The following is a 22,035-nucleotide window of genomic DNA, read 5'->3' as shown; positions in this document are numbered from 1 at the left end:
TTATCTGTGAATATTTAATTGTAAGAATATAAAATTATAACCCTTAACTCTTAACACAACTTTCGAGTTTTGGTATAATGGTTAGTGTCTTTCTAACTGTCACGCCCTGGGCCAATTGACGTATGCAAGCCGTGGGACCCCACCGAGAGCAACTCAATGTTAGCTAAAGTCAACTGCCAACACGTTAGCACTAGTTGTTCTTGATTCTTGAGCTTATCTATTTAAGCCACTAACATTTCTTCACATTAGTCCATGTAGGACTAAAGTGAGGGTGTCACAATCACCCCACTTTGTAAAGACGACGTTCTCGTCGTCACGACATAACAATTAGCACATCCCAGTATCACTGTCAGACGATGTGGACTCTAGAGGTAGCTCCTACGAGCTCTAGAGGTGGCTCCCACCGCATCCATACGGTGTAGCAGTTAGCCCCGTATAGCACTTAGTTTCACACTTCCGGCTGGCAACTGTTCTGATATCATTTGTCGCACCCTAGACTCGTTGGCGCGTGCAAGTCATGGGACCCGTAGCTCCTACGAGCTCTAGAGGTGGCTCCCACCGCATCCATACGGTGTAGCAGTTAGCCCCGTATAGCACTTAGTTTCACACTTCCGGCTGGCAACTGTTCTGATATCATTTGTCGCACCCTAGACTCGTTGGCGCGTGCAAGTCATGGGACCCACCGAGAACAACTCAATGTTGGCTAAAGTTCACTGTCAAAATGCTAGCACTAGTTCTTAGGTCTTGGGCTTCTCTATTTAAGCCACTAACATTTTTTCACACTACTCCATGTAAGACTAAAGTGGGGTGTCACACTAACATGGTATCAGAGCAATCTACGTGCAAATCCTAACAGCCTTGAATTAAAATGGATTTTCTAAAAATTGACACTGTTGTGTGAGTTAAGGTTTTGGCAAAGCGCCTAACCTGCAGAGGCACGCAAGAATATAAAACTATTAACCCTAACCCTCACCACAACTTTGTAATTTTGGTGTAATGGTTAAAGACTTTAACATTACCATAATCCTAATAATATTTTAAATTATTTATCTAATTAAAGTTAAAACCTCATATACTAGAAATCCCACAAATACTAGAAATCCCACAAACTTGACGTAATGTGTTTCCTGGAAACCCGTGCCACTAAGGAACTCATATTTGAGTCCGGCAACAACTTGATAATGCAAGTCAATTTGCATAAAAGTCCCTCTATAATTGCATAAAAAAGCTAGTATCATATGAACTTTATGCAAACTCTAAATATGCATGCATAAACTCCAAATCCAACCTGGAGTTCAGCTTATTTCTTGATGTGCATAATTACACAAAACCCCTCACAAGATTTCTAATTACTTGCTAGTCCAAATCCTAGCCCAAATAGGATAATTACTTTAAAACCTTATATTCTACTCTGAATCCTACCCTAATTAAATGCTACATCCTAATCTCTTCCTACTCTTTAAATTCAGCAGCTACAACCATAAGTTGTGTGCAATTTGCACACAAGTCCACCTCAACGTTAAAGCATAAAGAGTTGATGTGACTACATCACTGTTTTAAATATCGGCCGATAACCGATATTATCGGCCGAGTTATCGGATTTAGGAGCTCTCCGATAGGATAACTTGGATTTTTAATCGGTTATCGTTTTTGGCAAGTTATCGGGGAGTTATCGGCGTTATCGGTACTTATCGGCCGATAAGGTTTTTTTATCGGGATTATCGGCCGATAAGTAAGGCTATGCAATCGAATGGTTTCATGGTGCGGTCAAGATGTAAGTTTTGCTTTCTACAATTGGTTAGTGATTCTAAACATGATGATTTACATTTTGGTATGTTTATATTTCATTAAGCATGGTTAGATTATATTTTTTAGTTATTATATTATATATATACACCATCTAGTATATCACTCCGATAAATACTACTTATCCCCGATATATCCCCGATTTCCGCTATCCGATAAGAATTTTGGTCGTCCGATAAATTCCCGATAACCGATATTTAAAACCTTGGACTACATAAATATGTAACTTATGTGTGCCTAAAAATATTCCTTTCCTCCACTATTGAAAATCCGAACCAACTAGAGCGTTACCACCTGAAGGCTACAGTCAAATATAAGGCATGATCATTTTGCATAAAAGTCCATGTTAATCTCTTATACACAAGAACCTACTATGATAGAATACCTATAAACAGAGATAAACCCTATCCCCTGTCCCTCAAAAACCTTATGTACCTCTCTCCTGCTTGATTGCTGCCGCCTCCTCCCCCCATGATGCCCAAGCCAGTCATCACACCAAAAACCCCTCCATCCAAGTTTGGCAAGCACCCACGCCCCTCCTATTCACAAAACAAACCCCTCATATCCCATCCACTAAAACCGTAATCCACAAACCTCCACCATTCATGTACGTGAGATAAGAGGTTGGGGGGGTTTGACTATGAAGGAAGGGATTGAAGAGATTGCAGAGCATCTGAAAACCCACGGTGAGAAGCACAGCGGCAAAAGGAATTTTTTTTATGATTAGCACCAACAGTTCTTTGCATGCGATGACTAAACAAAAAGGGTAGGTGTCATTTCCTACTCTTCTAGCCATTGATTCCATCTTTACTATTTCTGATTGTTTAAAGATTATCTATCAATCTATCAGTTGTTTCTTAGTATCGAAAATCATGTGGGAAAAAATCAGGGTTTTGTATTTTAGTTAGGTTTATGCAAATAAAATATGTATCGTTGTGTTAGAAATGTAGAAATATGTATATACAGCAAGAACGAACAAACCAGGACAATTGACGGAGTGATGAGGCAACAACGCGATGGCCGAACATTGTTGGCCACTCCGACTAGCCAGTGCATTGCCAGCAGGTGCCCGGCTAATTTACGTTTACATTTTCTAAGCTATTTTTCATGGAAAAATCCCAACGTGGTAAGAATGACCTTAATATTTCGTAAGTTGCTCAAAGTAAAAGATGACAAGGGGTACGGACATACATGCTCAAGGAGAAGGTAGTTATACCTATTAATATTAGCACAACAAAGGGACAATTTAAAGTCCTCATTCTAAACATTGAGTTTTGTATGCAATAAATAGAGCACAGTCACCAACATAGAGGCCAAGAAATGAAGAATAAATGCACCACTACAGTAATTAAAGATACACTTGGCCTAGTCAGCAGATTGTGTAGTTTTATAAAGATGAAACCCATGGTGGTTACAGGTTAGGTCCCTAATACCAAACATTGACCTGATTACATGGTAAAAGAAGCATATTTGTCATGATTTTTTCTATACTTGTAAGATATATAAGCCATAATCTAGTCATGCAGTGAAAATTGATTTATGATGTCAGGGTTGCACAGCATAATCATTGGTCATTGCAAACATGGTACATTTTCTAGCGTGCAACTGTTTTCATACCTGCTAAAGTAGTGTATTGAAATGTTGCAAATATTAAGCTAGGATCATACCTGTGCTCAGCAAGTATTTGATCAAATTCCTTTTGCGAAGCCTTTATCTACAAGGTATTCAGATTATTATAATGTGAAATGATTCTAGAGAGATCAACATATCTTATTATGAACAGTTATATGAGAATTACTGAAACTAATGTAAAATGAAAATAGCATTTGCTTCCAAGGGAAGCAATAAGATAGCTCTTATCCACAATTTAATTGATATTAAATGAGTGAGAAAGAACTCTTTAATATACTACAAATTCCCTATGGAAAGAACCAGGAAGCAGAAGAGGCTACTACAAAAATTTAAAAAAAAAAAACAGATCAATATATTGGTCATATTTGAATGTGAAGTCTATTTATGATAACTTACTTCGTAACTGTCATGTATAATGTTTCAATGTAAGGAGTGTTTTTACTTATAATCTTTGTACCTCTCTATAAGTTAGTGGGGCTCAATAAACAGGATTGGCAGCCATAAATTGACAAGATTAAGAGATGAATTGCTTGTTGGAAGGGTCTTATCCTCTTCTAGGGCATTTCTTGCAAATATCTCAAACTTCTTTATAATTGTATATTATTTTTTTTCCTGGGTTGTTAATGGACAAAATTGATTAATTAAAAAGAATTTTCTTCTGGAATTCAAACGTTCATTTTACAGTTACGGAAGGGAAGGTGCTTATGGTTGCATAAGGCTACATATGAGCTCAAACAACACCTCATACTTGTTTCAGATAATACTTTGAAATACTGCTTTCGTACTACTTATTAGGATGCTTCTATACCATCAGTGTCTGTTGGTATCGGCAGTCGAGAATCACAAATATCAGGTTTTGGTATCATGTCTCCACATGAAAGTTCTAGAAATATCAGCAACAATTGACTAAAAAGAGTTTACAACCGATAACATTTATATTTGGTTTTAGCTAAACTTTGCAATAGAACGGTTGAAGTGACATTTAATTCTAAATAGATATGCCACTTACATGACTTTTAACTAGAGAATAGAAGGTAAATCTGTGATGATAGAATAGAAAAGTAAAAGAGAACAGGCTTATGTGATCATGTTTTTAAGTTCCAGCGAAACTTCAATAAGTTCTGGAAGCTTGAGATGTAAATGTATTTTTATCAAAGCTCTAAAAAGATTACACTATTTGTATAATTTTTAGGGGGGTCATCATCTTTTTCTCTTTCCTGTATAACAGTATCTGAAAGTCATTGGCCTACTTTCATGATTCTACTTCTTTATTGTTTGATTTACAAGATTCCTATTTTAGAGTGCTTATATACTATTTAGTCCAGTTCTATGATTCTATCATCTATTTAGTAATAATTCTTTGATTATGTTTACTGAATTTAGCTAACAGATTATATTTTTGTTGATTTCACACCAACATGTTGGGATGTGGCATAGATCATCATATGTTTAAGCAATATGAAGCCAAATGAAAATATCAACTCCGACTAAAAAAATATGCAACAGCACACTTCGGTAAATATGGCAAATTCTTTGGTTGTTTAAACAGTATTGAGAGACTAAGTAAATAACTTAAATGAAAGTGGTGGATTTGAAAATAACATAAAGCGTGTCAGATTTCTTTCTTCAAGGATACTGGTACATGTTTACCAACATGAACCAGTTGACTGGGCATCATCACTCTCCTCTATTCTTGGACTCTATGTTTTTATAGATAATTTCATTTTCGAAGACAATATTTTGAAGAGCTGCAACATTTCTTGCATTAGTTCCCGGGCACTGAACTATTGTTATCCGGTAAAAGGTTAATTCTTTCTCAAACCACAATATGCAGTCAGCATGCTTCTGACATTGTTGCTAACAGCAACATACCAAATTGCAACTAAATTTCTACTCCTAGCATGCTACAAGTTATATGTCAATGTGGTGAATCTGTAAGACTTACTGATGTCTCGCCAAGGAGCTCATGCATTTAGGTACTCCTACAGGGTCATTCTTAACTACAGAGCAGTTAACATAGGCCTATCTGTTGGACTCGATCATAAGAAAATAATAACGCTCCACATAGTTCCACTAGTCAATACAGGTTGGAATATTCTCTTCATAGAGAGATATGAAGGATACGTGGCTAACTTCTCTCTTCAGTTATCCACTCTAATACCGAGTTTGATTACATAAGACATGAAAACGGAAACTATTATTTAAGCAAAACTTTGTTCTTATGTGAACATTATGTGCTACTCACCTTAATTCACCATCTGTGAATTCAGAGCTAGGACAAGAACATTGTTTTACGCGAAGCTGAATATACTCATACCCCAACATAGGGAAAAAGATATAAACTGTTATTTTATGAGAACACTATATACCAAGCCATTACGGGGCAAAAGATTATACAATTGAAGAAATAGTCTTTTGAAGCTATATGACAACTTCAAATTCTTTTTGGACTTAAATTTCACCATCATAGTGAGAATTGAAATAAATTTAATGAAAGCAGAGGAAGAAACAAGTCAAGTGACAATAAATAGATGATAAGGAAAATTTCCAACAGTTAGCTTGTAATGAATTTACTTAACAAATGTATCTTAAATAAGCAAAGCACTTTAAATTAATGTATCTAGCTACTGTAAATAACCTTAGCAGTCAAAGAGACAAAAATTAATGCCACCATAATTTAAGAATTCAGATAAATATTCAGTTAGAAGAAACAAAGGTCAACAGTCTCACCTCAGACACCAATGCTTTACAACTCCAAACAAATGCTCCCTAGAAAACAAGTCAAGGGAAAACTTGTCAAAAAATATGGTTCTACTGTCCTTCGATACAAAATGGCACCCTAATAACAAGATTATGAACTCATTTGGATGTCAAACTTGAATTAAAAATGAGGTCATGTAAGGTTGACAGTAATTGCTTTTACATGATAGTTAAAGTGCACTAATTTATAATGAGTTAAAACATTTCCAAAAGTCGGAAGAAGAAGATAAAAATTCCATGATATAAGAGTAGAGACAAAAGAAATGTAGGAATTGCACTGGCAGAAAGCAGCACAACCTGAACTAACAGCAAGCAGACAGCTCAGGTAAATGAAAAAAAAATAATAATAAACAAAATAAATATGTCCAACTTGAACACAAACACTATCATCAGATTCATCACACACTCTCAAATTGATGGTCATAAGGTTGGGGCCAGTTATGGTCTCTGCCACTGCATATAAACTCCAAATTTGTGGCTAGAATTGAGGTATGTAATTTTACTCTAGCATGCCCCCCCATGTTGAGCATCCTTTTCACGAGTTGAAACATGGACTCACACAGCAACATATCTTTTTAAATACTTTTTTGAAACTCATAGCTAGTGGGAGTTGAACCTAAGTTGCTTAGATGATTGATACCACGTTGATGGTCTCTTCCACAACATCAAACGTGCGAAGTTGTGGTGAGGGTTTTGGGCTATAAATTTATACTTTCACAGGGCTTAGGAAATGTAGTATATGCTATAAGCAATTGCATCAATATCTAGGGAAAATAAGCCAAAAAAATGTCAAATGAGAATGTGTTCATGGCAAGGAATAGGAGATTATAACTGTTAAGTTAAATATTGGGTATTGGGTTAATGGGCTGTTACCCGTTAACCTTAACCCTATTTGTATAGCTATATATATCTCTCTTGTTATTCTCAATAAACTATTAGGGTTTTTTCTATTCTCTACATGGTATCAGAGCATGAAACCCTAGCCGTCACAATGCTACAGTGCCCCCTACATCGTGTTGCCTATTCCCTCGACATCTCAGTCTTCGAACTGATGAGAGGACGATTGTATCCCTTAACATTTCAGTCATAGAACTGATAAGAGGAAGCCTTGACATTTCAGTCGTAGAACTGATGAGAGGAAGAGTGTCTATCTCACGTTGTTGAGATATTTCACTTTTATTCTTGTTTCCTTAGAGAAACAAGAATATAAAAATTGAGCCTTTGTGCAAACAAAAGCCAGGGCTCTCTCCCTCAGGTGATCTCGCCTACGCAGCTTGAGGGCATGACTATCTACGACTCTGCCTCTAATCCTGCTCCTGATCTGCTCTTAGTTCATGTTTCGAAAACGGATCTCTACTACTAATCTGCCTATTTGACTACTATTTGTCTCCTATTGTTGCTCAAAAATAAAAATAACTACTACTTCGATGTCGGACATCTCCTCCTCTACTACTACTTCTATTGTTGCTAGTGAGACCTCTGCGCCTAAGGTAGTCTTGGGGACTACTATTAAATTGAATGGTGCAAACTATCTGCTCTGGGCACAAGCTTTCTGCATCTTCATTGGCGCTCAGAGCAAACTACCACATCTTCTTGCATCTCCACCACCAACCTCAGATCCCACCTACAATTCATGGCTCTCATCTGATTATTGTGTTATGACTTGACTTCTCAACAGTATGGAAGCACAGATCAGTAGCAGCGTTATGTTTTTAACCACTGCGAAGGAGATGTGGGACAGCCTAAAGATTATGTACGAGAACGAGAAGAATGTTTCTCGCGTATTTAAAATTTATGAACGATTGTTTGCGCTCAAACAGAGAGATAAGTCAGTTCCGGAATTCTTTGCTGAATTGAAGGGACAAATAGACGAACTAGAGATGCATCAGCCTGCAGTAGCTGATGCAGCGACGCTATTAGGGTATCGTCGTGATCTGGCAGTATCCAAATTTCTTTCTGGATTGAATTCTAATTTACAGTCCCAGGTGAGAGGACAGATATTGGGTGGAGATACAATTCCCTCACTGACTGCTACATTCTCCAGAGTCATGCAGGTCTCTACTGGTGTTACTTCTAATACTACTACACCATCTCCACCTACGATGGATCAGTCTGCCATGTTCTCTAATCGAGGCAAAGGCCGCAGTCGTGGTCGTGGTCGTGGCCGTGATTCAGGGGGAGGACGTGGTTCCTTTGGTGGGAGGCAAGGTGAATCTGATAAGGGCTCACGACAGTGTGGTCATTGTGGGAGAACCAATCATATTTCTGAGATGGATCAAGCGTGTAATCTGTGCCTTATAGTTATTTGTGGTCAAGAGCTATATGCAAAATTGTTAGTACTAGATTACCTCGGGCATGACATTATCTAAGGAATGGATTAGCTCAGCATCTTTCATGTGACCATAGATTGCCACTTGTGAGTCGTTACTTTCCATTTGCCTAAGCATAGACCTTTTGTTCATGGGTAGTAGTTAGAGTTCAGATCCACCATGTTAAATTAAGTATTGAGTATTGGGTTAATGTGTTGTTACCCGTTAACCTTAACCCTATTTGTATCTTTACATCTTTCTGATAAGTTTCCTTCTATCCGCATTGCTGATGGTACTCTTTCTCCAGTTCGTGGTGATGGAGTAGTTCATGCTACTTCCTCTTTAAAACTAACTGATGTGTTATATGTTCCCAAATTCCCTGTTAGCCTATTATCCATTAGCAAGTTTACAAAACAAAATATGAAAATAATTGTAAAGTCACATTCTTTCCATCTTATTGTGTTTTTCAGGACCTAGCAACTAGGATGAAGATTGGTTCGGGGCATGAGAAAGGAGGTATGTACTATTTGGACGACAGTGTGCCAGAAGCTGGCCTTGTTGCATCACAGTCTGACTCCACTTTATTGTGGCACTGGCGTCTGGGTCATCCTTCACTACAAAAACTTAGATCGGTAGTTTTTGTTCAGCCATCTATTTCCTCTTTAAGTTGTAAGTCGTGTGAACTGGGTAAGCACCATCGTGCTACTTTTCAGAGTCGAGTCGATAAACGTAGTAGTTTTGCTTTTGAGTTGGTTCATTCCGATGTCTGGGGTCCTTATCGTGTTCCCTCTGTGCAAGGTTTTCGATATTTTATTATCTTTGTTGATGATTTCTCTCGCATGACGTGGCTTTATCTGTTAAAAGAGAGGTCAGAGGTCTCGCACGTTATTGAACTCTTTTATAATGAAATAAAAACTCAGTTCTCTACTTCTGTTCGTATTCTTCGTACTGATAATACTTTGGAATATATGAAAAGTGATGTTTTAAAATTTTGTGCTCTTAATGGCATAATTCATCAGACTTCTTGCTCTCACACTTCACAACAAAATGGAGTTGCTGAGAGGAAGCATAGGCATATTCTAGATGTTGCTAGAACACTGATGATACATATGAATATTCCAAAGTATTTGTGGTCTGATGCTATTCTCACTGCAAATTATTTGATTAATCGCATGCCTTCCTCTGTCCTTGATGGTTTAATACCATTCAATTGTCTTTATTCTGATAAAAAACAATTCTCTGTGATTCCGCGTGTCTTTGGTTCTACGTGTTTTGTTCAGGATTTAACTGCTGGTTTGGATAAGTTATCATCTAGATCCATCAAATGTGTTTTTGTTGGATACTCTCGTACTCAAAAAGGATATAGGTGTTATCATCCGTCTACCAGGAAATATTTTGTCTGCTGATGTTACCTTTTTTGAGTATGTCTCATATTTTTCGTCTGGTTCCACTACTATTGGCTGTCCACAGGTACCACTACCTTCTTCTGCTCCTACTACTATTCCATTACCTGCTCCTGTTGTTCCTGCACCGAAGCCTCTACTGACATACTCTCGCCGTCCAAAAGTACATGCCCCTGAATCTACTACTGTTGAACCTTCATCTCCAGCTGTCGGTCCATCTCATGTTGAGACCTCTATTCCTTCTGACTTGGATATCCTTATTGCTCTTCGAAAAGGTAAACGGTCTTGCCCGAAATATCCTATATCTCTTTTTGTCTCTTATGACCGTCTCAACCCATCTTTTCGTCAGTTTGCCTTGTCCTTGTCCACTGTATCTATACCTAGGTCATATGAGGAAGCTATGTTAGTACCAGCTTGGAAGCAGGCCATGGATGAGGAAATGAATGCACTACTTTCTAGAGGGACTTGGGACTTGGTTTCTCTTCCTACTAGAGCGACTGTGGTTGGTTGCAGATGGGTGTATACCCTAAAATATCGCCCCAATGGGTCTGTTGACCGTTATAAAGCTCGCCTGGTTGCGAAAGGCTATACCCAGACATATGGCGTCGACTATTTTGAAACCTTTTCTCCCGTTGCTCGTCTCAACTCCATCAGAATTCTTTTCTCTCTGGCTGTTAATATGGATTGGACGATGCACCAACTAGATGTGAAGAATGCTTTCCTTTATGGTGATTTGGACGAGGAGGTTTATATGGAGCAACCTCCTGGGTATGTTGCTCAGGGGGAGAATATTATCTGCAGGCAGAGAAAGGCCATCTATGGGTTAAAGCAGAGTCCTCGAGCTTGGTTTGATAAGTTCAGCAAGGTTATTTCTAATGTTGGTTTCCAACGTTATCAGTCTGATCACTTTGTCTTTCTTCGACGCACAACAACTGGTTTGGTTATTTTAGCCGTATATATTGATGATATTCTGCTGACTGGGAGTGACTCTATTGCCTTAACTGAGACTAAGGAGTATCTAAACCGTCATTTTATCACTAAGGACATGGGAAAGCCAAAGTATTTTCTTGGGATTGAAGTTGCATATAAAAAACATGGTCTGTTGTTGTCTCAAAGGAAGTATGTGCTAGATTTACTAGAAGAAGCAGGTCTCTTGGAATGCAAACCTGCAAGCACTCCAATGGAGGCAAATGTTGATTTGTGACGTGATGATACCTCTCCTAGATGATGTTGGACGATATAGGAGACTAATTGGGAAGCTAATATATTTAACAGTTACCAGACCTGATATTACTTTTGCAGTAGGTGTATTGAGCAGGTTTATGCACAAACCTAGAGAGGTTCATTGGACAGCAGCTCTGAAGATTTTGGCATATGTCAAGAGTTGTCATGGCAAAGGATTGTTATATAAGAAGCATAGGCATACTCACATTTCGGCTTTCTCTGATGCTGGCTACGCAGGAGACATGGGAGACCGAAAGTCAACCTCAGGATTTTGTACTTTTGTTGGAGGTAATCTTGTGACTTGGAGAAGCAAGAAACAAGATGTAGTATCACGATCTAGTGCAGAGGCCGAATATAGAGCAATGGCTCACACTGCTTGTGAGATGGTGTGGCTAAGAAAGTTTATGACAGAGCTTGGTTTTGTTCAGCCTGGACCCATGCCAATGCATTGTGACAACCAGTCTGCCATTTATATTACACAGAATCCTGTGTTTCATGAGAGGACAAAACATATTGAAGTTAACTACAATTTTGTCAGAGATGCTTAAGAGAAGAAGATAGTATCTCTCATATTCACTCCGTCCTCACAACAACTTGCTGATATTCTTACCAAGGCTACTTCTTCAAAGGTGTTCTCTACTATATGTGACAAGCTGGGCATGGTAGACATCTATGCTCCAGCTTGAGGGGGAGTGTTAAGTTAAATATTGGGTATTGGGTTAATGGGTTGTTACCCGTTAACCTTAACCCTATTTGTATGGCTATATATCTCTCTTGTTATTCTCAATAAACTATTAGGGTTTTCTCTATTCTCTACAATAACAAATCACAAATAAACTGAATGAAATACAAGCAACTGAGAAAAGAAGCTTCTCATTCAGCAATTCATAAAATAATGAGCGATTTAGTCTTCAATGGAACATGCAAGCAAGAGTAGGTAAATGATAAGAAGGATGAATAGACATAGGAATCTACTTCTTTATTACTAAAGGAGAACAATAGGAAAGCTAAAATGAATAGTAACCTAAGTTTATGAACAATTAAAATGAATAACCAACCCACGTTTCACACAACCCATGATCTCTCTCCAAAAATAACCAACCTTAACTCCCACATCTTTTCAAATTACCCACAACCCTCCCATTCCAAGGAAGTAAATATCATGATTAAGTATATTTAATTTATTTCTTTACTAAAACTTTATTTTGATAACATGTTCAATATTTACAGAAAATCTTTTAGAAACCGTGCTTTACACGGGTCTAAATACTAGTTTGCTAGAAAGAGAGAACAATATTAAGATTGAGAAGCTAATTTGATTACCAGAAAATAATTAGCCCTTAACCACTTATATAGCCTGACTTTCTTTTGGCAGCACTTGTATACCCTAAGCTTTTAAAAATAACACTTGAGTACTTTCAGTCATGCAAACGTGAGAATGTTATCTAAATATTCTCATGTGGCACTCACATGCTAGTTTTAGAATAGTTTAACCCTTAATGTTCGTTGATACTGTTAAAACTACCGTAATTCTATTTTAAACCTACCGTAATTCTATTTAAAACAGCATCTGGGTAGATTTGAACGTAAACTCAACAAAAATTAAGCGTGAAAAACGAGTTAAAATTAACTTATGAGTGTCACATGAGAATATTCAGGGGAATATTTTCAAGTTTGAATAACAAAATTTACTAAAGTGCGAACATTAAAAATTTCAAGGGTACATAAGTGCTGCCAAAAACAAATGAAGGGATATAAGCGCACAATAGGGGAAACAGTAAGGCATTTAAGTGCTAATTAGCCTTATTTATACCACAATGCCAATTAAAACATATATAGAAACTGACATCTCATGCTTTCCATATTAATCATGCCAATATTATTATAGAGATGAATAATAGTTATAATCGTCTTATCATCTCGCTAACGGCATCCTTGACCAGGACAAGTGTAGAAATAAAAGAGACTTAGGGAAAATACATAACAAGTCCTCAGGCCTATGCAAGCTAACAAATCCTCAATCAGTTAAAGTTCTATATGTTGAACTCAACTCCAAGGAACAGCCATAGTTACATAGTTACAGGCTTTACATGTCCAAAAAAAAAGATAATCTAAATGTAATCATAATTATCCAACTGATTTGTACATCTTTCTAGATCATCACTTTAACCCTATCATAACTTTTGTTAATTACTTAGTTGCATTATTATGCTTCAAATAGTTTAATTACTCATGTTTATTATTGCACTTGCATTGTTGCATCTCTAATTAAGAATAGGTATTTACATTGGGGATTCTATTTGACACCTTATTCATTCTTCCTCTAGTATTGCTACTTTTGATTTCATGATAGGCCACTATTGAGGTTGCTACTTCAAAACAAGGATGTACCTTTTATTCAAGTAGGTAAAGGTAACAAGATAGTTCTTTCTCATTCAATGAGATTACAGATTTATAATATTCATTCCAGAAAAAAAAAATTGTCCGGCTTCAATCAGTGTGATTACACATTCATTATAGCCTTTGAATTTCTCATGTTCATTGTGGAGATTGCATATTCATTATGACCTCCACATTTCTCGTCGTTTAACCAATCATAAGATAATACTACCTGCAGTCACTTGCACTATTATTCGAAAATAAAAAGTAATGGTACCTTTTTACACAAACCTTGGAAGGCATCTCTACTAAAGAATTCTGATAGTGTTGCTTGGGAAAAGTTGACTGGCATCAGAATTCAGAAGTACACTTCCATAAATAAGCTTTGATTCTGTCAAGATATCCAATGTAAGCTTAAACTTGGGAGGCCCTCATCTCCATTGGATTCAGGGCTAACATCATTTTCTTCAGTAAGAGAGTTTCCTCCCCTTGCCACTACAAGTAATGGTTAACCCATGCTTCTCTACAACGGTGTCGCTGCCCCCACCCTTTGTAAAAATTTACAAGTTCGATTGCATATATCTCCAGTTCTAGTTCCATTGATCACTTAGGCTCCTTCTGTGTGGATGTTATCAATTATATTTGGCAACTTTGGAGAATTGAAATTCAAGACATCACCATAACATTATCCTGCCAAAACTGAACCTATTCCAATATCATCTCCATTCTCTTATCAGAAAGAACAAGTTTACTCTTTCAAACCCTATCGAAAAAACAGAAATTATATTCTGTGATCTTAGTGTAGTTTTCCATGATTCTTCTAATTATTGTTTGTTACATTTTTTATATTTATCTTTTGTCGCCATAAATTAGCAACATGTTAACCGCTCTATTTGTTTGTTTTTTGTTAACTCAAAATGAGCTCTGAGTCCTTTTGGAGTCCCTTAAACCAATGCCATTTGGCAAAATATTGGGTGCTTTGGGAGTCCTTTAAACCAATGTCACTATTGAACAAGAATTGTGCAGCATTATATTGATTAAATCATAATTACCCTAAGCCTGGAATGATGACATTTCACTAATTACCTTGGAAAGCTCAGCTTGTACAGTTGCAAGTTTATGTAGCAAGAGAAAAAACTTGTCTTACATATAATTTTCAATCTAACTCCAAATATAACCTTGTTGTGGCATGTAGATCTGAGGGTCTATACGTGTTGAATGTTTATGAACTTCAAGAATGCATGTAGTTGGTTATTAAAACCATATTTTTCCATGCAGGACGATTGGATGAAGATGATCAGGATAATTGGTATATGATACTTCCATGCCAACAACAACAAACCCTTTAGCCCAAATCTTTAAGGTTGGCTACATGAATCCTATTTTTCCATTTCATTCAACTCTTGGCCATCTCCTCTGATAGGTTAACCATTATCATATCCTTCTTAATTGCTACTAACCAAGTTTTTTTAGGTTTACCACTAGATCTTTATGCCCCATTAACTATAATATTATTATTTTTTCTAACCGGTGCATTAAGAGGTCTCTGTTGTACATGATCAAACCATCTTAGTTGATTCTCTCTCATTTTATCCTTAATGAAAACAGCCTCTAATTTACTATAGATGCACCCATTTTTTATCATATCTTTTAGTGTATAACCACAAGACCATCGTAACATTCTCATTTCTGTTATACTTAATTTTTACACATGTTATTTTTTAGTTGCCCAACATTCTGATCTGTAAAGCATTGTTGCTCTTATAACAGCCCTATAGAATTTTCTCTATAGTATTATGATTATTCTACAATCACATAAGACTCCAGAAGCACTCCTCCATTTTAACAATTCCGATTCCTTCTCCATTTTAACAATTCCGATTTGATTTGATGGAAAGCATCATCCTCAATCTCACCATCATTATGAATTAATGATCCTAAATTACGAAAGTGATTACTTTTGATACTTTTCGACTATTAATATGTACTATATGTTCTTTTCTCTTTTTAGTTTTACTGAAAATGCATTCCACGTATTTCATTTTTGTTCTGCTAATTTTAGAAATTTTAGTTTCAAGAGCACGTCTCCACTTCTCTCCTTTATAAATATCCTTTCTCTAGTATTGTCAACAAATAGTATATCGCCAACAAATAACATACACCATAGTACTTACATGCAAGCTTGAGAAATTTTTTAGTTATGGTAATAAATGGATTGCAATCTCAACTACCCTCAGATGTAATGATAAGAAAACTAATCATACCAATCACGTGAAATAGCAAATGCTTGTAGAGAAAACGTAATACAAAGTGGTTAAAGGAAAACATGACAATCAATTTCTCAATACACAAGCTACCCTTGAAGAGGAAAAGTGCATACAGCTCCATGCGCAGCTTGCTGCTGACAAGCATCAGATGTGACAACCCAAACTTTTGGGCAACCATCCTCTTTCAACGCTACAACCTGTATAAATGTACACAAAGACCACCATGAATAAGAAAAGAAAGACACATATACGAAGAGTCAGGGAATAATTATGCATAGAACAAGATTTCCTAGCAAGGCAAGAAATATTAACTTCTCTTCCAGCTTCAAACTTGGTCTAATGTAGATTTAATATAATATTATCAACTGTATTAAATTGGAAAAGCGAGCAAAATCGATGTAGATTAAGCTAATGTTAAGTTTGATAAGAAATTTTCAAGTAATTACATTTAGCATAATATTCTATAAAAGCATAAACCACCCAAGAAATTTCTACGTTTATCCAAAAATATCTACCAAGAAAAGCCTGATGGGTTAACAAACTATTTACATAAAGTCATAACAATGGCAGCGATGAAAAAGATGATAAGATTGTCTCACGATCAACAACGGAAAGTCTGGGAGCATGCTGTATAATTTTTACAACTGACCATAATGCATGAATTGTCAAACTATCTCTATACTTGTGGACATTACCTTATTAATATCCACCCTAAACGCAAAACGTAATCAAGCTTTAATTCAGAGTATCAGGCATTGGTTGAAAGCTCCTGATATGCCAACAAATTATAACTTAAAAAATCTAGAATCTTTAGCACCTATCAACAATATGTAGCATATTATTTGCCAAATTATAAACACTCTCCATGTTCACTGTGTCACACATGTCAATCAATTTGCTGGTGCAGATAAAAGTGCATATTCATGCAAAATACTCCAAAGTTCTAATAAAACATTTCGGGATAAAGACTTTATGATTATTATTTACTCTAGTTGGATTCTTCCAATTTCAAATGTACACGCATTTGTGTGTTTTGTATGCTCTCTCTCTCTCTCTCTCTCTCTCTCTCTCTGTGTGTGTGTGTGTGTGCACATGTGTGCATGGGGGCACAGATGTATATGTTTGCGCATATGTATATATAGACATCGATATGCATGTATGTGTATACATACATAGAATATATTCGTTTATATATAAGGGGCTTTGATGGTTATTAATTGGAAGCCCGTCTTGTAATAAGCTATCAAAAGATAAAGGATAATGAGCTGATGAGACTAGTAGTTGGGCCTCACTGCATATTCATCTATTGGTAGATCATTTAGCAAAATAAACTCCCACCTCATACCCATTATTTTTAATATATACATATGTATAATAAATATGCTTATTCCATACATATATATAGTGTTAATAGTTATGAACTTGCAGCTCCTTTCATTAAATGAGCCGCAAAGAGATAGAGCGTGGTGAGACCAACTAATACGATGTGAGTAGCAAGGTGGGCATCACCACATTTTCATCTCTTAGTAGCACATTTAACAAAATAGATTACCACCACACACCGACACGTAATAACATGCATAATATGATATCCATAGGAAAACAAAATCATCACTATGTCCACGTTTCTAGATTATGGTTAGCTGACAACCCAGTGGACATCTTCGCTTCCATCATCATGAATCATTGTCTGGTGCAACTCTATATAAACAATATTCGTACGATTGTACTTCATATCCCTTCTTGATGCCCTTAGAAAGCAAAGCCTTTTTTATGCTAAACTTTTCGGGTTGATTCAACTTTTTATGGGCCTTTTTTTAAATTAACAACCACGAGACCTCAAAATATGCTCTTTAGTATTATTTTTAAAGACATAAGTTTTGTGCTACTATCGACCAAACACAACTTTCCACCTTTATCTTGTATTAGTACAGAGATCGAAAAACATAAAGCATAAATTAGTGTGGAACTACGTAATATTTCTTGCCCCTTGGTCGCAGGTAATAAATTGTTGAAGTTGGATTATTGGAAACCCCAGGTTTATGTCCTAGCTAGAAAAAGTAATCTATTTCTTACCAATTGAAGTCCATCATATATATTATAGTTGTAAACAATGTCTAACATATCCGGGTACTTCTATCATGAAGCCAATACCGTACCTGACACCTACCCGTACCAAAATTTCATGACACTCCTCGATATATGCATACATTTATCCAAACTTGTACTCAATTATATGATATATGTTTAATTTGAAACACTCATGCAATTCTTAGATGTATACCCTACATTTCACATTCATTTCCTGAGACTCGTTAGATAAGGGTCGGGTTCATTTTAGCCTACAGCCAAGTTTCAAACTATGAATTTAAGGAGTCCTTTTGTGTGTCTAGTTCAAAACGAGAAATTTCATATTTATAATAATCAACATAGTAAAAGAAACTTAAATGTGATAGGAAATTTAATTCGAATAACACATGAACTGAAAAACAATAATGATCTCATGTAAATTATTAATTTCAATGTATACGCAGTCATGTCTCCGCACCCTATATTTTACCAATTTGTTGTACCTGTTTTTATTCAACCTTGAGTTTACACAATATTGCTTTTTTATGGAAGCTAGAAAAAAGTTCTTATGTAAGAATGTATGTAATTCTAGTCACTTTAGAGGTAAAATTTTACAATAGCACTATATAAACTAGTTAATGCATCATTTCGTCAATGTAAACTATGTGTTCTGTCCTTTCTAGTAAAAAAAATCTGACATGCAACACATTCTTACACTAGACAAAATTGCTAATTTGACAATAATTACCAAATGACTTTACCTCTTTCTCAATCCAAGCATCAGCACATGTTTCACTTGAAAAAATTATATCGATCCTGCCAAAGTAAGATAAGAAAGGTAAGGCAGCATAATTGGCAAGAAAAGAAACATGCACACAACATACGCATGCACTGCAATGAAAGTTCAGGTTACAAAAGAAGGCCTATTGGTTCATACACACAAATGGAATATACAAATTCACCTGTAGCAATATAAGTATACTTCGAGACTCAGTTCTGGAGGTTCACATCATCTCATTTACAAAGCTATGTTGGTAACAATTATGATGGACGTTTGTACATGTACAATCAATGAAATTTAATATGATTTTAAGTCTAGTTCTATGTGTCAAACATTTCAGATATATATGGAATGTTTTCACAAAGGTGTGTTAAATTACACGCAGCAAGGTAATCAATACTGAAGGCTAGAACACAGTTAATTGGTGGATAATGTGAAATTTAATATGATTTTATTTGAAGCTGCGTATATTTTTAATATAAGATTAAGTGAAATAAGACTGTTAAATTTGTTTTGCTTGATGGGACAAACATTAATTTAGCTCGTGGTCAGTGGACTTATGAGTTATCACATTAAGAGTGAAACAACAATAAAAATAACGAGTTAAGCATCACATATGTAATACCATGCCAAAAGAGAGCACAGTTCCTAGTACTTAGCTGCAGTCTTCCAGATGTTGCTCTGATTTTTGTATTAGTTTAGTACGCATAACTACAATTCCTTTCTACATCTAAACATGAGATAATAACGTGGTTTGGTAGTCATGAAACCACCTGCAATGAAATCATACCAATTGATGGTTTGAGAATTTGAATTGTGCTGTTTAGAATCCTCAGTTTAGAATTAGCCATTTTTCTATACAATATGACTGTACTGTATTGATCTAAGCACACGATTACTCAAAAACTTATCTCTATTAGTTACTCAACATTTAAGCTTTGAACTTTTCAGCGCATTTGCTAACAGGAAAATCTTTTATATAACCTTCTTCATATTATTTTCCATCAAATATTGGAAATATTTTTGCCAATGGGAATTAGAAGATTTGAGTATTCAAGAAGGAACATTAACACAAAGTGATTAATACAAAAGATGAGTGCAGCTATAAGAGTTTAGATTGCTCCATTTAAGCACGTATTGATGAATATATATATTGAAAATAGAATCCAAGAAAATTTTACTGGATGAAGCTAAGGGGTTCCTGTGGGGGCATGGGCCGCTTTAAAATTTGGAAAATGTTTTTCTTAACACCTTCATTCATATTTCTAAGAAGCTTGGACAGAGTGGGCTAGCTCCATTCCTCTCAACATAAGCTACTGCACTACACGATCTGTGTACCTATGTTGTAAAGTTCATATTGTCATAAGCAGTGACAAAATGTCAAGCTTGCACCCAAAGGCTCATGTGCACTGAGGAAGAGACAGATGAGAAGACACTACAAATTCACAAATATGCTACAGTTCTGTTAGCTTCTGTTTCTTAAAGACTAGTATTCCGATACACGCGGTAGCGATGCGTGCATGACAAAGAAATTTGTTGGAGAGTTCTAGTGGAATTGTCAAGGAAATGAATAATTTTTTTCCAAATATTGAAAATATCCATTAATGAATTAAAAAGCAACAAAATGAAACAACGACAATGAATGGGAAAATTTTGCCTTATCTTTCTCAATGCAATGACATTTCATCTAGGTTGGTGTAGGTCTTCTTTCCCATATAAACAACATAATCTTGAGAAAAGGAAAGAACGCAAATAATTTTCATAAAAAATGAAAAATACCCATGAAAGAATAAAGCAAGAATCATCAAAACAATGAACCTTAGATGAAGATGAGAAGCATGTTCTTTGTACCAGAATAAATGCTGAATAGATATATTTCTATACGGGAAAATTTCAGTTGAGAGAGAAAAGGGGTGATGGAAGGAGGAGAATTGTGATGGGGGGAGCAGGCGCTAGAGATCCGCTAAGGATTATTATTTGGACAAAACAAAATAAAAAGAAAATAAATATAGAAATTGCACTCTTCATTTAAAGAAAAAATAAGATACACATGATGTGCCTCACTTGAGCACCTCACATGCTTAATACTAGCTACAATTCACATGCAGAATTCTCACAAACATATTCTCTTCTTCCTAAAAATGAAGAAACAACTCTTTTTATAGGAATAAAACAAAATCTAATCCCAACTAATAGATAAGACCAAATAACACATCCTAACAAAATAGAAAACTCAATCATATCTAAACAACAAACTCAATCCTGACTAAAGATCTCAACTAAAAGAAAAATAAATTCCTTAAAAATAAATCCAAACTAAAATCTTAATTAGATCTTCGGCGGTGTTTAGTTATGGATCTGTCATTGCATCAAATTCTCCTTCTTGAAAAAAAAATCGTTCTTGAGTTTAAAATTCCATAGCATTGATGGACTTTGAATTGTTACTTTGCTGATGTCAAAAGCTGCAACAATGAATCTCTTGGCTCTGAGGGATGGATTCTAATTGAATTTGAAATTAAAGGAAACACCATAAGAAGATGGATTGAATGGTCATTGGAAGATGAATCTACAATACTGGGTGACACTAACCTGTGTATAGTGTTGGGTGAACAGTAATTTAAAAAAAAAAGAAATATACAATAAAAATAAATAAGTCTGAATAGACCAAATTCACTCACAGCATCTAACCTATAAAACAATGGCTTTACGTCTAGCAACTCATGCTTCAAAGAGAGATTTTTCAAACTCACACATTTCCATTAATCAATGTCTATCTTCCTCGTGGAGGATTAGAACTTATTCATAAGAAAAAAACTTAATACTAAAGATAACATCAAATCACTAATATCTAATCTAATAAAACTAAAAATAATCATAACCAAATATCTAACAAAAATATGTAAAAAGACAAAACCTCAAACTACTATTCTCTATCAACTAAAATAAAATCTAGATGCAACAAAATCCTAACTATATTACTACATAAAATGAATCCAATCTTAAGTTGTCCGGCATCAAATGCCAAAGCAACTAAATTGATTAAGATTATGAATGTAGATTTGGATTGGTTGGTAAAGCTTTTGAAATTTTGCTGCAGATCTGAATTTTGTTGAGGGTTTCTTTCCTGTAATTATTGTGTTCCTAATTTTCCCCTTAATTAACACTTAAATCCTTCTTGGTTGTATATGGGTGTGATGGTATTTTTCAAAGTGTGACATCTTTAGGGGTAGAATACCAAAAAAAGATAGCATTAGGTTGCCTTTTTTTAAATAGAGTAATAGATAAAGCAAAACAAAATCACAGAATCTTGAACAGAACATAAAGATTTTAGCAATCTTTCTACCTCCGCAGAAACACGTCCAACATAATCATATTAATCGATAAGGTGAGTTCAATATAACTCA

At 35.6% G+C, this 22,035-nt stretch overlaps 1 protein-coding gene across 6 annotated transcripts in view; it reads right to left on the bottom strand.

The window, feature by feature from the left end:
• Nucleotides 1–22,035, bottom strand: part of LOC109840445 (uncharacterized protein YacP) — a 44,278-nt gene that overhangs the window by 5,639 nt on the left and 16,604 nt on the right. For 3 of the 6 annotated variants that reach the window (XM_020409098.1, XM_020409097.1, XM_020409099.1), the window contains exons 6-9: nucleotides 18,612–18,666; nucleotides 15,894–15,977; nucleotides 6,169–6,207; nucleotides 3,474–3,520 (exon numbers count right to left, since the gene is read on the bottom strand). In XM_020409098.1, the coding sequence (XP_020264687.1) occupies nucleotides 3,474–3,520; nucleotides 6,169–6,207; nucleotides 15,894–15,977; nucleotides 18,612–18,666 (225 nt within the window). Of the gene's footprint in view, nucleotides 1–3,473; nucleotides 3,521–6,168; nucleotides 6,208–15,870; nucleotides 15,978–18,611; nucleotides 18,667–22,035 lie in introns of all 6 variants that reach the window. The other 3 variants (XM_020409100.1, XM_020409101.1, XM_020409102.1) reach the window with 1 other exon arrangement.

Source organism: Asparagus officinalis, chromosome 5, assembly GCF_001876935.1.
Source record: "Asparagus officinalis chromosome 5, Aspof.V1, whole genome shotgun sequence".
Classification (NCBI taxonomy): Eukaryota; Viridiplantae; Streptophyta; class Magnoliopsida; order Asparagales; family Asparagaceae; genus Asparagus; species Asparagus officinalis.
This window is presented reverse-complemented; position numbering and strand designations above follow the sequence as displayed.